Source organism: Molothrus aeneus, chromosome 6, assembly GCF_037042795.1.
Source record: "Molothrus aeneus isolate 106 chromosome 6, BPBGC_Maene_1.0, whole genome shotgun sequence".
Lineage (NCBI taxonomy): Eukaryota > Metazoa > Chordata > Aves > Passeriformes > Icteridae > Molothrus > Molothrus aeneus.
In genome coordinates, this window is record NC_089651.1 from 9,514,799 (window position 1) to 9,530,828 (window position 16,030).

Below are 16,030 nucleotides of genomic sequence, written 5' to 3' on the forward strand. Positions count from 1 at the left end.
CCAGACACCCCCAGATTTCCCAGCCTGGCTTCCCACCAGCATCCTGCAGGCAGGGAAAAGCCAAGGCTCCAGGCAAGGAGGGATGTGGCCCCAGCGCATCCTCTGCTCTCCAGCCTGTGCCATGAGGGGCCCCATCATCCTCCACAAACCAGAGTGGGAATTAGCTCCCCAAAAATCCCAAACCTGGCTCAGGCCAGAGCCCACCAGCAGATATGATCCACATAGGCTTCTTTCTGAAACAGGAGTTGGGCTTAAAAATTATAAAATTAGGGACCTTTCCCACCTGCCTTGGATCACAAGGCAAAGATGTTCCTCTCTCTGCCCAAATCTTGGATAAAATGAGTTATCGGTTAAGTCACAGCCCAAGTCCAGGATTAGAGGCTGGAAAAAACAATCCCAGTTGTGAGAGTTGTGTTAAGGAGCAGGAATTTGGAGTGCTGTCCTGAGCACTCTGAGGGCGAGTTTGGGTTGGAAGAGTGGCTGGGGTGAGAAAAGCTGCCCCGATCCTACTGGACCTTTAGGGGATGATTCCCAGTGTGGATCTGACCTCAACCCCAAGAGGCTGGAAACCAAGTGGTTGGAAACCAATCCCTGCCTGTGCAGCCAGTGGAGATGGGCAGGGATTTACTGTGTGGGGGAACAGATGGGAGGAGAAGCCGTATGTAACAATTGATTTTCTGCTGTTATTGCTCCCTTTTTCCATTCTTACCGGAAACATTCCAACCCTGGCACAGCGCACCAAAGTCACTACAAAAGATCCCCTCAGGATCACCACCCACGCCAGGCTGGCTTTTGTCACCCCCCTTACGATTCCCACCCGAGAACCACTTTCCAAAGGAATCCTGCCCAAGAGCCACCTCCAAAGGAATCCCCCCCTCTCCCTCGCTCAGAGTCCCCATTTGAGGATTCCGTGGATTTCGAGGCCGTTGGGAGCACACGGAACGCTCGGGAGCCGCGGTTTGGGGAGGTTCCTGCTGGTTTTGGTCCATTTGGCTCCTGCCTGGCAGCCCTGGCCCGGCGCATGCGGGGGTGACCCGGAATGTGCCCACGGAGCCGCTCTCTCCGTGCTCCAGCTGTTTGGGGCCCCTCAGCAGCTCGGCCTTGCGGGCGCCACCAAGTCCCTGCTCCGGGCCCGCTGTCCCCGGGATTTGGGGATCCTAATTCCTGCGGAGCGGGTGCCACATGGAGACGGGCTTGCGGAGCGTGGCCAGCATCTGGTTCCAGTGCGTGGTGCCCATGCCGCTGGCCGCCGGCCCGATCAGCACGTGGCCCGTGTTGTCACCGCGCCCGTCCTCGCCGCTCTCGGCCACCGTCACGCGCAGGGACAGCTCCTGGCGGGCACGGGGCTGTCACCACACACACACACACACACACCTGGCCAGACACGTGTCCCTGTGCCCTCGGCATGGGGACATGCACCCACCAGGCCAGCACATCCGTGTGCCACCCCCAGCCTGCCACAGCCCACGTACACATGGCCCTCTGTGCCCAGCCCTGTCCTTGAAGGCCCCCCAAATCCCTAAATACCCCCCCTCATATACCCCCCACACTTACACATCCCCCTCTTTTTACCCCACATCCCCTAAACCCATCTTTGCCCCTGTCCACATAGCAAACAGGGTGTACCCTGCTATATCCAAACCCACACATCTGTATCCTCCCCAAGAGTTCCCCACACTCATCCCCCCTCCAGCAGCCATTTCCACACATCCACACCTCTCCAAGCAGCCCCCACACATCCCTATACCCCACAACAGCCCCCACACATCCCTATACCCCACAACAGCCCCCACAGATCCACCCCAAACCAGACCCACACACACCCACAATGCCCAAAATCACACCCCAGAACCCCACACCCCCAGTAGCTCCCAAGGGATGGGTTTGGGGAGCCTGAGGAGCACTGGGATGTGCCCCCCTCCCCAGCTCCCTCATGCTGGACCAGACCTGGAGCACGATGGCGGGCACAGAGAAGATCATGGCCTCGTTGAACACGGGGTTGGTGTCTCCCCTCTTCACTGCTGTCTTCTTCTTGCTGATCTTCCTCCCGTCCTGCAGCAGGTACACCTTGACGAAGGGATCTGCTCGGATGGCAGGAGAGGGATCAGTCCCACGTGTCCCCAGCCATGTGGTGGCCCTTCCCAGTGGGTCTGTCCTCACAGGGAGCCCCTCCCGTGCAGCAAATGGGATAAATCAGGACAAACCCCACCTTGGAGCCCCCCTCACCTGCGGTCACCTTCCCATTGCTCCACACCAGGTTCTTGGCTTTGACCACCACCACCGTGAGCCGCTCGGCCGTGGGCAGGTAGCTCAGGGAGAGCAGGATCTCCCCCACCGTGTCCACCGCCTGAGGGACACCACAGTCAGGACACAACCACGTCCCAAACCCCAGCTGGGGGACGGGACACTGCTGGCTCACCTTGTTGGTGTCCTGCAGGTAGAGCCAGGCGTTGAAGGGGCGCGTGGGCAGCTCCAGGTCGGAGAGCTTGAGCTCGGCCATGCCGGTGCTGACGCTGCGCTCGTCCTCGTCCACACCAAAGACGGAGAAGCGCAGGCTGTTCTCCTCCAGCGCCGCCGGGTCCAGCGGCACCGAGAAGCGCTCGTCGAAGGCCACGGAGTAGGAGCTCCTCTGGATCTGCCGTGGGAAGCGGGGGTAGCCCTGGCACGCCTGGGGCTGGGGGCTGCAGCCCTGCTCTGCCCCAGCTCGTGGGGATTGCAGGGAGGGCGTCCCCAGGGCACGCCCCATCCGATCGGGAGGATTTATTCCCGACCGTACTGCAGCAACTGCTCGGCCACTGGGGTGAAAACAGGGCTGTGACCTGCCCTAGTGACTGTTAATTATTTTAATTAGAGAATCAGCGTTGGCCCAGTGTTCTCAGATAGATCCCAGCCCCCTGGGAGTGCGGATGCACATCCAGCTTGGCCATATCAGGTGACAGGATTTATAGCTACAAGGTGTAACCCCCAGCCCTTCTCCAAGCAGAACCAACTCCTGAATGTGCCCAGTGGGAATGGAGCTGTGTCCCTGGGTCAGGTCATTCCCTGGGAGCAGAGGCAGCAGCAGCTCCCATGGCTCATCCTGCTGGTGCTGATCCCAAAGAACTGACTGAGGGGGAAATGCTCTGAAGTCATGGATTTGGGGATTTTTTTTTTCCCCTACTCCAGCCCTGTTTCAGCACCCAAGATGTCACAGGCAAACCAGGGGCTTGTCCCATGGGATGGAAAGCTGCAGCCTTGGATAGCATGGAGCAAAGTGGAACCACCTGCTCCTCAAAGCCACCCAAATCTGGTTGAAGTAGGGACCTCTCTGTGGGGCTGTGTGACCCCAAAAACCCTGCAGCAGAGGGCTCATCTCCTCCAAGGACTCTCTCAGTCTGCTCCTAACCCTGCTCCATCCCTGGCATAAAGGACACAAAAGCAGCACCTGCCATCCCTGCCTTCTTGGTCCATGCTCTCCCACTGGATACCACCAACCTCCAGAGCTCCTGGGGAATGAAGTTCCTCTGAGTGAAGAGCAGATTTTAAAGCCCTACAGATTTTACAGACTGTCTGTCTGCAACCCACGCTGTATTTTGGGAGCTCTGGATCAAGTACAACAAAACAGGAGCTGCTATTTAAAAACCCTCCAGAAGCACTGGGAAAAAAAAGTGGCTGGGCCTTTATCCATGGCCTTGGGGCAGCTGAGGAGGTAAATTGTGCTGGTGAATTATAAATAATGACACTAAATAATAAATATCTCCAGAGCATAAATAAAGAGCCAGAGATTTGGATGGTAAAATGGTCTAAAAGAGCACTGTGGAAATATTTTGGAGGCAGCAGACGGTTTATGGGGATGGACTGGCACCTCCACCCCAGTGGAGAGGTGCCTTAATGGGGAACAAATTCCCACTTCTTGCTGGAATATCCTGATTAAATCAAACTGACTCTGCAATAGAGGAGCTGCAAGAAGAAAACTGAGGCTCCTGCTTTCCAAAAGCAGCTTTTGAGGCACTTAAAAAGGGAGGTTTTCCACCAGAGGCAACCCTGGTTGTGGCTGTCAGTGCTGCCACATGGATTTTCTACTGCCACGTCCTTTGTGGGGAGGGAAAAGCACTGGGGGTGCCGTGGGAAGGAGAGGGACTGTGGGGACTCAGGGGACTGTGGGGCCATGGCAAGACACCGGCAGCACCTGCCCAAACTGCCACTGCCCCCCACATCCCACCCCAGGCCCCTTCCTCCACGTGCCACAGCGTCCTTTCCCCAGCAGGGACAGACAAGCAGGAAAACCTGCCACCAGCCACACCTGGAGATGACAAAGTCAGCCCAAATCCCAGCCAAGAGGGGAGACAATCCTGCCTCTGCAAACCCACCTGGGACATCCCTCAAAATCCTGTGCCAATCCAGAGCTCTCTGCTCCCAAATCCGATCCAAATCTTTTGGGAGCTGAGACGCACCCCAAAATCCCATGTCAACCACATCCAGCCTGGAATTCCCTACTCCCAGACCCCACCATTTCCTTGGGGAGCTGATATTCCCTAAATCCTGTGCCAAACCATTCCTGATCCTGGCGTGCCTGGCGCTCCCTGCTCCCAAACCCCACCATTTCCTTGGGGAATGAGGCCCGGGGACGCTGCCACCCACACCCAGGTGTGCCCAGGGAGGGCTCTGGCGGGGAAGGAGGGGCTCACCCGGGAGATGCCGACGATCTGCTCGGCCGGCAGGAGGCTGATCCGCATGAAGCACGACTCGAAGCGCGCGTCCTCCTTCTCCAGCAGGTCCTTGCCCTGCAGCAGCGTGACGTGCAGGGCGGCCGCCCTCGCGTCGTACTCCATGCACACCTCCACCTGCCCCACGGTGAAATCCTGCCCGAAGTTGTTCCCGATGGACGAGATGGAGTTGAGGGAGTCGGCCGAGATGGATTTCCGCAGGGGGCCGTAGTGGGCCAGGCCCAGGTCTCTGCCCATCAGCTCCAGGCTGCCCAGCTCCTGGATGCTCTCCAAGGTGTCCTCTGCCCTCAGGCTGCTCTTGCGGGATGAAGAGCTCCGGCCCGGAGCCCGCTGCGAACCCGGGGCCAGCCCTCGCTGCCAGGGCAAGGAGAGCAGGCGCTGCCATCCATCCCCATCCATCCCATCCCAATCCCATCCCTCCGTGCCGAGCCGGACAGCTGGGCTTCTCCGGCGCCTCCTTGGACGCATCCCGGCCCCTGCCTGGCCTCAAGCTGCCGCGGCAGCGAGCCCAGAGCTTCCCGCAGCTCCCGGCTCCAGCCATCCCCCCAAAAGCTCCAGCAGCACCAGGTTGCTGCCTGTGGCCGTTCCACCCCGCGAGGGGATCCAGGAGATGTTCCCACCCCTCCAGCATCCCGCAAAGGGAAGGAGACAGAGGCAGCTTCCCCCTTACCTTGTTCCTGATGTCCGGGCACGCCGCTCCGTACTTCTGCTCCAGGTACCGGTAGTCATAGTTGGGGAACGGGGAAGGGGCCGGGTAGCTCCCGGAGCGCCACAGCTTCCACAGGTTGATGGCCGCGATTCCCAGCAGCGCCAAGGCGCCGGCGGCGTAGAGCCCGATCTCCCAGCGCGGCGGGCTGGAGGCCACTGCGGGGGACAGGGGGACAGGGGCTGGTCACAGCCCCGGCAAGGAGCTTCAGCCTCGGCTGCTCCCGCGCCGGCATCTCGGCTCCTTGCTCCGGGCCCAGGAGCGGATACACCGCAGCTCCCACCCGGGTGGCTGCAGACGGGTCGGGCAGAGGCTCTGCCAGCCAGAAATGCCAGCCCTGGCTCGGCTTTCCCGGGAGATGAAGTTCTCCTGTGTCCCCGCTTCCCAGCGAGTGGCCGTGTCACTCCCCAGGAGCCGGGGGTCCCTTTGCTCTGTCCCACCGGCAGATGTGCCCAGCGCACATCTGCATCGCCCTCGGCCCAGGAAAAGCCGGGAGAAGGAAAAAACCAAAGGGAAAAGCTGCTGGAAACAGGCAGAGCCCCGCGGGGAGGGAGCGGCGGGCTGGGCTGCGAGCGGTTCCTGCTGCATTGCACCAGCCTCCATCGCCGCCGCCGCGCCGAACCGGCACCGAGCGCCCCGTGCGACACGGGAGAGACAGGCGGCAACGGGAGAGAGACGGGGAAACGGGAGGGAGACGGGGAAACGGGAGAGAGACGGGGAAACGGGAGGAGGATTCCTCATCCCGGAGCGCTGCCGCGGAGCCCTCCGGCAGCACCGCGCCGCAGCGCTCCCTCCTTCGGAGCCGGAAAAAGCCCGAAGCCGGGCTGAGCTCCCACATCGCATCCGAGCGCAGGGACAACCTGCTGCTCCCCCCAGCCCTCCTCCAGCAGGAACAGCAGAAGGAGCTGAGCATTCCCAGCCAAAGCGAATTGGATCCCGGGAGAAGCCCACAGGGAGCTCCGAGGTTAAACATTGGGATGGGACCCGGCTCCTGCTTCATCCAAAGCCCTAAAGGACTCTGCTCTATCCCTGCATCCCGGCCAAGGATGCTGTGGGAAGCAGTTGGAGGTTTCCCGTGCCCGAGCTCCCAGGCTCCTGCTATGGTGGCGGGGCAAAACTGGGAATGAAAATAAAAATAGCAGAATAATCTTGTGCTGGCTCCTACCTCTGAGGAACTCCGTGTGCAAATCCCAGCTGAACTGACTGGAACCTGCTTCCCCCTCATCCCTGCCCGTTTCTGAGGGCTGAGCGCTCAGGTGGGAAAACTTGGAGATTTTAAGGGTTTTACTCTGCCTTAGGAAACAAAACCCAGCGGGCACGTGGAGCAGAGGGTTCTCCCCATGGAAAGCAGTGAGGATCAGCCCCAAAACAACCTCGGTGTGAGTGCCAGCAGCACTGCCCCAAACCCTTCCCGGCTCCCTGGGGAGGACTCACCACTGAAGCGGGACCTGCTCACGTGCCCGGTGTCCATGGCAAACGCTCCCTGCGAGGGGACAGCCTGGAATGCGCGAGACACAGCACACAGCGTTAGGGTGAAGGGGGAGAACTCAAAAACCCAAATGCCTTGTGGTTTTCCAGCAGGGACGCTCCATCACTTCTCCCCCTCCATCGCTCCCGGCCCTGGAGCCTCTCAGGCAGCGGCAGGAGCTGCAGGAGGGACGGGAACCCTCGGGAAGGGGCAGAGCCGCTGGATTTACCACGGGAGCCTTTAAACAAGCGACATTCCCAAGCTCTCTGTGCGCAGCATCCCCCCTCCAGAAGCCCTCAAAGTCCTTTGCTGCTTTTCCAGCTGAAACCTTCCTCTGCCTCCTGCAGTTTCCCAGCCTCTCCCGAGGCTTTGCCCTGGGCCCAGCTGAGGGGGACAGCCCCATTCCCCCATTCTGGGGTCACTGCAGGGCCTAGGGGATGTTGTTCCCCAGGAATCAGCTCCTGCAGTGGCAAAGCTCGGTTGCCTTCCCCCCCAGAAAGGGTTTTTCCCAGTCAGGTCGAAAGGAAGCTGCTCTCCCAGGCAGATCCCAGCACAGGCACCAGGGATGCTGAGGGGGATTCACCCGAGCCAGCTGCTCCTGCTATGAAAAGGGGGGTTTGGGATCCCCAAAAACACCCAACAAGCAAATCCAATGGGAACTGACCAGCACCCCCTGTTCCCTGTTATGTGTGCCAGGGAATCACAGACCATGGAGAGCTGGTGGGATCCCCCAGGACCCCATGGGGACACAACCTCAGCACTGCACCTAAACCCCCACACACCTCCCTCAGAGCCCCCCCAGCCCTTCTCCAGAATTCCCAAAGCCCACTCAGGGAGCTGGCCTGGCCTCAGATTCTGCAATGTTTGGGCCCCACCTTCCACCCCTTGGGTGCTCTCAGGCACCGGGTGGGGGTGATCAACTCCCCCCAAAACCATCCAGGCTTGGATTTTAACAGGCAAAAATGGGGATTTCATGGCATGGATATCAGCTGTGCTGGCCTGGCCCCTCTGCAGGGCACAGGGCTCATCCCTGGGATAACAGGAGGAAGGGGAGCCCTGACTGTGACCTGAAGTGACAGCAATGCTGGGATGGGGCTGGGAGATGCTGAGATCCTGCCCACCTCTTCCCTCTGGCACAAACCTCCCTGTGCAATGGACAAACCAGTCCTGCCCTGGCTGGGAACGTGCTGAGCTCATGTCATGGGCTGAGCTCAGCTCAAGGCCCACTTTGCTGTTTAGAGCTGAAAATTGACATTTTAACAAAGCAATGTGATGGAGATTTACCCTAAACTGCCTCTTTTTATGCCCTGAAAAGATCCTGTGCCCAAGCAAGGTGCTCTGATCCTCTCCCTGCTTCCCAATTATTTTTAATATGAGAACAGCAAAGTTTTCAGGACTGACTTTCCCTGCAGGAGGACAAACATCCCCTTTAAACCCCCTCCATCTCTTCCCAATTTCCTCTGGAAATTAGAAGGAATTTCTAATTTTTCTTTCCTTTCAGAGCTTCTCTCCCCAAAACCTCCCTCTCTAATGAGCTCTAAGCAGCAAGTTAAGCAGATTTCCAAGGCATCACCTGGAAAGAGACTGCAGTGCTCAGCACTGGGATGAAACCCAGAGGTATTTTCCTATTAGGAAAACAGCATCAATCTCTCCTGAGTGAGGAAACGGGGGTGGAGGTGCTCAGGGAAAGATTTATGGCTTTTTTTTTTGTTAACTGAGCTCTTCCCTGGAGCGTTAGACCGAGCTGCTCTGACACCCTCCTGACCTGCTGCTCAAATCCCTGGGAAATCAAGCCTGAGGCATTGGGAAGGGAAGAGGCACTGCTCTCCTGCTGCTGGCAGCACAGGGATTGATGGTTTTTTCACCCCCAGACCTGAAGGTCAAGCTGCAGAGCCCCAGTTTGGGGTGCAGAGACCCAGCTTTGGGGTGCAGAGCCCTCTCCATCCATCCCAACACCCCAATGCCAGGGCAGTTTCATTTTCCTTGGGAACTGCTGCAGAGCTCAGGTCCCTTTTCCTGCTCGGAGGGACAATAAAACAGCTCCACGAGGGAGAGAAAAACAGCACCAAAGCCACCTGTCCCCCCAGAAAAGGGGGTCCCTCAGCCTTCACGGGGTTGTCACCTCGCTGCTGCCAAGGCCACGGGCACAGAAATCCCAACTGCTGTTCCCAAAGCACCTGGACCAGCCTGGCTACGGCCCCCCGAGCACGCTGCAGTCCCCAGACATCCCAGTCCGGGTTCCAGCGATGTCCCCGCCCATCCTCGCTGCCTGTCCTGTCCCAGGCAGCCGAGGCCGGTGCGCTGAGCCCGGGCTGAGCTCAGCTCCGCGGTGCTGCCGGTCCCGCAGCGCTGCTCTGCCAGCCCTGCCCGGCCTCCAGCCGCAGGGCACACAAGCGGCACGGATGGAGTTTGCTCCTGGCACCAATGAAGACGCATCCCAAACTTGCCAAAACAGAAGGATTTGGGCTCTGCTCTCATCCATCGCCCCCCCCCCGGGGACGCATCCCACCCCAACCGGGGCCCCCGCGCTTTACCTGGACAGGTACAAGTCCTCAGGGATCTGCGGGGCGGCCCCGGCATCCGCCGAGCGGTGTCCGCTCCCTCGGGCCGGGGGGGACCCTGCGACCCCCGGGGCCCGCCCGGCCGGCGCTGGGCACCGGGCAGAGCCCCCCGCACCGCCCGGGGGTCCCCAGCTCAGCCCCGGGATCCACGGGTCTCCCCAAGCCCGGGATGCTCCCCGGTCCCCCGTGGGTCCAGAGGCCAGCCCCGCGATGCGGGATGGATCGGGATGGATCCGGGGCGGATCGGGATGGATCCGGGGCGGATCGGGATGGATCCGGGATGCTCCCGGCGGTGCGGGACCGGGAGCGGCGCCGCTCCCTCGCCCAGCCCAGCCCGGGGCGGAGCCGCCGCTCATCGGTGCCATGAGCTGGGCGGTCTCTGCGCTCCCAGACCCTCCCCGGGGCTTGGCTCAGCCCGAACCGCCCGGCAGAGCCTGGGGACCCCCGGGGGGCTCTCACTCTGGTTCGCCAGCCAGGCTCCCAGATTTCCTGAGGAAGTTGCCGTAAAAAAAAAAAAAAAAAAAAAAAAAAAAAAAAAAAAAAAAAAAACCACCAAAAAAAAACCACCAAAAAAACCAAAAAAACCCCCAACAAAACAAAAAAAAACCCAAACAAACAAACCCCCCCCCCCCCAAAAAAAAAAACCCAAAACCCAAAAAACTACAAAATTCACCCCAAACCCCTGCAAATGCACCTTAAATCCCAGCCAGGAGTGAGGAGGGACAGTGCCAGATTGCTCATCCCACACCAGAGACCCTCTGCTGTGTGCTTGGCCATACCAGGCTTCCCTAAATCCCCCTTCCCAGGGACTCCCTGGTCCATCCCACTGCCTCTCTGCATCTCCAGCTGCTCCTCCCTATGGACCCTGACGAGTGTTTCTCTCCATGGGGTCCCATGTCCCCTCTCCATGTGTCTCAAGGGCTGCAGAGCCCCTTGGGGTCTCTGGATCTCCACCCCAAAGCCGAATCCTTGGGGTCTCCCTCATCCCAAGCAGCTCCAGCTGTGTGTCCCTCCTGCCATGGGGACACCTGGGGCTGTCCAGCAAGGACTTGGCTTTGGATCTTCCTAAGAAAAACCATCAGATCCCTCTCCCTCTGCAGCAGAAAGTGGAACTTTCTGGGATCTGGTCCCAAAAGCCCCTCAGTGTGCCCACCACACCACCACCATTGGAAAGACTGTGCCTTCACACCCTCCTGTGGGATCTTCCCTTTCCCTCATATCCATAGCTTCAGCCACCTCACCTTAATGCCAGGCGACTTCCAGGGCACCAAGGAGCAATTTCAGACAGCAGGAGAAATCCTTTCATTGGAGAAAATTGAATAGTTGCGATTTTGTGGGGAAAAAACACCCACACGACCTGAGAAAAGGTGGGGTCAGAGGCCACGGAGCAGCGTGACATTCCAGAGGCCCTGTAATTCCCAGGAACACCCACATCCAGCCATGGGGCCAGCTCAGTGCTGGCTGCAGGCTCCCTGCTCTGGAAAGATCCAGGGAGGGCAGCACTGGGAGATGCTCCCGTGATTTCCTGGTAGAAGTTCATGTCCAGGGAGAAAACGCAGCAAGTTGTGACTGTACCAAAAACACTGCCTGGGTGGGAGAGCAGCCAAGGCTCCTTTCCATCAGGCTTCCTGGCTCTTCCTCTGGGCACAGCTGCAAAAGAGCAGGCCATGGTCCTTCCCCACTTCCCAAAGCTCCTCTGCATCCCCAGGGATGTGGCAGGATGTCCCTCTACAGGACAGCTCCGGTCCAGCACCCTCCTGCACGGCACCTCAGGGCTCACCACTCCAGACTCTGGGCAAAAGTGACCCCTAGAACCGTTCCAGATGGGATTGGGTTCCAAACCACAGGCTGAGGTTTGGAAATTTCCAAGCTGGGCACCTGGATTCACCCAGCCTCATACAGACACCAACTCACCTATTAAAACCCCTCCTTTTTAAAGCCAACACTTACCTTTGGCCAAGCTCTCCACGAAATCAGTGTGACCCCAGGTGGGAGATGTGCTCCAGGTGAGCTGGACACTCCTGAGTGTGGAAGCAGGAGCTGGCACCTCTGCCCTCCCAGAGGGAGGGTCCCATTTTAGACCACACCAAATGTAATTCCCATGAGGAATCTTGGCTTCCTTCCACCTCCTCCCTATGAGGCTGCTTTGAGCACTGCTCCCAGACACTCACAAAAGGATTGCTAAATCCAGGCGAGCTTGCAATGAGCAGAGCTCACCTTTTTCCCTGAAAACCTGGACACATTCCTTACCTGAAGGCCCAGCATCCATCCAGCCATCCTGTGTGCTGGAGGGGACACAGCCCAAGCCCTCCCTCAGTCCCCTGGCTCTGTGTGAGGTGACAAGAGAGGACACACAAAACACACTGTCCCAAAGGACAAACTAGCACTCAGAACTGCATGGACAGGATCCAGACTGTCCCTGGGATCCCCTGGATGCAGACAGATGAGTCAGTGGATCGTGTATGAGGTCAAAGCTCCCGGATCTTTCTGGACATCAGGTGTTGCCAGTGCCAGTAAGTGGCCCTTTGGTGGGAGGGGGGTGCAGTGACAAGTCCCCCTGTGTCACCTGGCCACCTCCCCAGCTGGGGATTCCCAACTTCCCACTTTTTATAGGTGGAAAGCATTTGAGACACTAAAGCTGGGAGAAATGCAGATGTTGGCTGTCATTCCCGTACAAGACAAAACCAGATTAAAAACCTAGACGTGTGCTGGGCAGCAGCTCTGCAAGAAGTTTGGGGTTGCACTCTTGGAATTGCACCGTGGTGTTTGTGTCATTTTCTTCTGGATAAACACTTCCCTGAAAAGCAGCCAGATTGGATTAAGCAGTGTCAGGGTGACGTCAATGCCTGGGACAGTGACGCGAGGGCTCGGAGCAGAGGGGACAGAATCCATGTGGATCAGTGGAGCTCTCACATTTTGGAATAACGACCGGGGGAAACAAAGCAGCCCAGGCTTCCAATTCCCCTCCCAGGATGCTGAGTCACCAGCAGAAACTCTGCCTGGCTCAGGATGCTCCCTGGCCGTGCTGTGCCAGGGACGTGCTTGGCCTGGGCCTGCTGGTGGCAGGGGGACAGGGATGGGGGTGTGACACTGCAGGGATCAGCTTTCCCAGAAACCCCTTGGTCTGGAGCTGTCCTGGAAGGAACAGGGCAGTGACAAAGGGTGGCAGAGCCTGATGTGCTCCTGTCAGACCCCAGAGCAAACCCCCTGCAGCAAAGACACAAACCCAGCTGAGGATAAAGCAAAGAACTCCAGACTGATGGGACACTCCCGGTTTCTGCTTGTGACACATTTTACTCCGCAGAGCAAAGGCAGGTGGACCTTTCTCACTTCACCTTCCCTTACATTTAAGAGATGACCGAGACTAAAAGAGAAATTAAAAATAAGAGCTAAGGAGAAGTTGTCAGTCTCCCCAGAGCTGGGACACACCACCCATGTGCTGCAGGCCGCTGGAAGTCAGAGGGATGCCCCGTGGAGGGGCTGGAACAGCAGTGCAGTGTGGTACATCCTGTGCAAGGAACGCAGCTTGGCCACACGTCCCCGTGTACCCGCGGTCACCCAATCCTCCTCTGCAGCTCCAGGGAGTTCCAGCAGGAAGAACAGAATTCATTTCCTGTGCCTGGTCTCTGTACACTCCAAAACAAGTGTTCCTAATGCCCAAAGGCCCCATGGAGCTCTGGGTTCCCTGGGAACGGAGCAGCAGATCCCTGTGTGCCGTGCTCCGAGCCCCATGTCCACGCCTGGATCCGAGGCAGGCACACAGCAGCGGGTGAAGGGCCTGCCCCGAGTGCAGGGTCAGCACTGACCTCCCCCACACACACCTCCTCTGGCCCTGCCCTGGTGACACAGGAGAGAGGGGGGCTGTGCCAGTGCCATCCTCCCCGTGAGGATTCCCACACGCTGGAACGCTAACAAGGACAACGAGGAGTTAGGTAGGATAAGGTTGGGACTGTGCACCAGGGCACCACGAGTTCCTGTCAGCCCCGTGTCCGTGCTCAGAGCTTCCTCTCCCGCAGCTTGCCCCCGCTGGGCTCCTCCAGCAGGGCTGAGTGTCCATCCCCGTTGCTCAGGCATTTGTCCTTCTCGGGCCTGTGCTCCTGCCTGTGCTCCTGCTTCTGCCGCCGGATCTCCTTGTACCGCAGGGTGATGTCCCTGCAACACACACAGCACACAGCTCCAGCCTGCAGGAGCACACCAAGGGAGCCTCTCTGCACCGAGCTGCTGGGGGTAACAACTCACTGGAGCCTCTGGCTGGGCATTTCTACCATTGCTGGTGGCACTGATTCACTGGCACTTTGTGTTTCTGGCTGGTGTCCTGGCTCTTCCCACCTCTTCCAGAGCACAACAGCCAATCTTGCAGGAGCAGCCACTGCTGCCCCCTCCACACAGCATTGCACTTCAAACAACTGTGGAATGATTTGGGTTGAAAGGGATCCTAAAGCCCGTCCCATTCCACCCCGTGCCATGGGCAACCTTCCACTATCCCAGGCTGCTCCATCCAACCCGGCCTTGGACACTTCCAGGGATCCAGGGGCAGCCACAGCCTCTCTGGGCAGCCTGTGCCAGGGCCTCACCACGCTCATTTTTCCCCACACCACACCTAACCCTGCTCTCTGTCAGTGCAGAGCCATTCCCCCTTGTCCTGTCCCTCCAGCCCCTGCTATGGACAGTTCCTCTCCAACTTCCAACACTGGAAGGCTGCTAATTCCTTAGGCCCTGTGCAGCTCCTTTCCATGATCCAGACAGGAAGCTGCCAGGATCAGGCCCAGGGAGCTCCCTGTTTATTTCAGAACCCGCACCCACCCAGGAGAGCTCTGCTCTCTCCCCAGGCAGTCCCAGGGGGGCACATTTGAGGACGGGGGTTGAACAAATCCTCCCAAACCCCTGGCCAGCCCCAAATGCAGCCCCGCTCACCGGATGAAGAAGCGCCAGGCTGTCCAGGTGAGCACCAGGATAATCCCCAGGATCCAGCACTGGGTGATGTAGAAGGGCAGGGAGAGGGTGAGCGTGTAGGGGTCGTACTTGACCACGATCAGGAACTCCGTGGCAGTAATAGCAGCAACCAGCCAGGCCTGCTGGCCCAGCTTCTTGTGGAACTTCCTGCAGGAGAAACACAGACAAGAACATCTCATTGCTGTACAACTGGGGATGTGGAGAAATCCGCACAGAAAGACAGCTGGGGCAGTGATTTCATTCAGCTTGGCACAGTCCTACAAGTCTAGTTCAGATCACACATGCACTAAGGCTCTGCAGGATGACACCTTCATGTTGGTGTTACTTCAGTTTCCTCTCAGAGGCTCTAAAAGCGAGAAAAGTTAAACTTTGTCACCAAACAATGCAGGGAAGTGTCCCCATTCCCAGGTAAATCCACATGAAACAATTCTCTGACCAGCCTGAGACCAGCTGATGTTCAGGGTATGGTTCCAAACAGGAGCTTCTCACACAGGAGGCCCAGAGCCATATTTGACACCAAAGTGTAGTTCAAGCTACACCAAACCATCCAAATACACTGGGAAAAAGTACAGAATAAATCAAATGTAGGTGAGTGCTGATGCAGAGGGGATGAGTGCATTCCTTCTTAAAAGGTATCCTGCCTGGATCAGCTCAGATGAAAGGGCTGCAGAAACTGCTCCAGGTGGTGACAGGTTAAATGGGCAGAGACCAGCCCTAACCCACAGGCAGAGAGATGAAAAGAGAAGCAGCAGATCTCTCAAAGGGAACTCCAGTTGCTGGGATGATGAGGGCAGCTTTCTGCTCTGCTGGGCTGCTTCCTCCTGTGCCATCCTTTCCCGGACAACAGAATCAAAGATAATCCCAACACAAGAGCTGGGCAGCCCCTAAGGCTGCCGAGGAAGAGAGTTGGTTTCCTGCCCTAATATTCAGGAAAGATGTGAAAGATTTTTCTTGTGATGAAGGAGATAAAAACTCATGGCCTTGATGCAGACTCCTTGCAGGTGAGAGGAAGACTCCATCAGGAATGTGTGACTAGGTCAAATGCTACAAATGCATCAAGACAGTCCTGGTCAGGAACATTTCACACATCCAGTCCTCAGGAACTCGAAGGCAGCAAGTGGTGTGAGGGCTGGAGAAAGCTTCACCCCTCTTCTGGGACTATCACAATTCCAGGCACTACACTGTCACCATGCTCAGCCCAAGGTCCTGCAAGCAAAGCCCCACAGCTGCCTGCAGATACTCAGAATGCTGAATGGGAAAAAGAATTCTTCACATTGGAATTTCAGTGCTTTCTAAACCTAGCATTGCAGGGCTGGCTGAAGAGACCTCCTTGGGTCATCCCAGACAATCCCAGCAGCACCAGACAAGGCAGTGAGCCATGTTTTTGTCAAGGAAGGCAATGGAATATTCCAATCTTTGAGCATTAAGAGTTTCCAAAAGGAAAAGGTCAGCAAGGTTTCCCATGTGATGTAAGCCAGGAGCCTCTGGTACAGCCTGCTCTTCCCAGAAGGAATAATGCACTGATTTTTGTAAATACAACCATGAAACAAATCATTCTTCCCCTGCTCTTCCCCTACAACACCATGGGAAGAATCCTGAAGGATCCTTGGCTTGAAATGATGTGCAAGCAAAGCTG

The 16,030-nt window shown here is 57.8% G+C and overlaps 2 protein-coding genes across 2 annotated transcripts in view; both read right to left on the reverse strand.

The window, feature by feature from the left end:
* Positions 1-663: 663 nt before the first annotated feature.
* Positions 664-9,760, reverse strand: SYT12 (synaptotagmin 12). Its single transcript, XM_066551672.1, has 8 exons — positions 9,415-9,760; positions 6,847-6,910; positions 5,377-5,570; positions 4,668-5,060; positions 2,420-2,635; positions 2,227-2,347; positions 1,948-2,081; positions 664-1,331 (listed from the first exon to the last, which is right to left on the reverse strand). The coding sequence occupies exons 2-8, from the start codon at positions 6,881-6,883 to the stop codon at positions 1,158-1,160; spliced, it is 1,269 nt and encodes a 422-aa protein (XP_066407769.1). The 5' UTR covers positions 6,884-6,910; positions 9,415-9,760; the 3' UTR covers positions 664-1,157.
* Positions 9,761-13,314: 3,554 nt separating this feature from the next.
* Positions 13,315-16,030, reverse strand: part of PTDSS2 (phosphatidylserine synthase 2) — a 29,584-nt gene continuing 26,868 nt past the window's right edge. The window contains exons 11-12 of the mRNA XM_066551665.1: positions 14,356-14,541; positions 13,315-13,593 (exon numbers count right to left, since the gene is read on the reverse strand). Coding sequence (XP_066407762.1) covers positions 13,437-13,593; positions 14,356-14,541 — 343 coding nt within the window. The 3' untranslated portion in view covers positions 13,315-13,436. The remainder of the gene's footprint in view (positions 13,594-14,355; positions 14,542-16,030) is intronic.

Coding starts and splice junctions, on each gene's coding strand:
- SYT12 (XM_066551672.1), bottom strand. CDS start 6,883: ATGGACACCGGGCACGTGAGCAGGTCCCGCTTCAGTG. Junction 2,636..4,667: donor AGATCGTCGGCATCTCCCGG/GTGAGCCCCTCC, acceptor TTCCCACGGCAG/ATCCAGAGGAGCTCCTACTC. Junction 2,348..2,419: donor ACCTGCAGGACACCAACAAG/GTGAGCCAGCAG, acceptor GGTGTCCCTCAG/GCGGTGGACACGGTGGGGGA.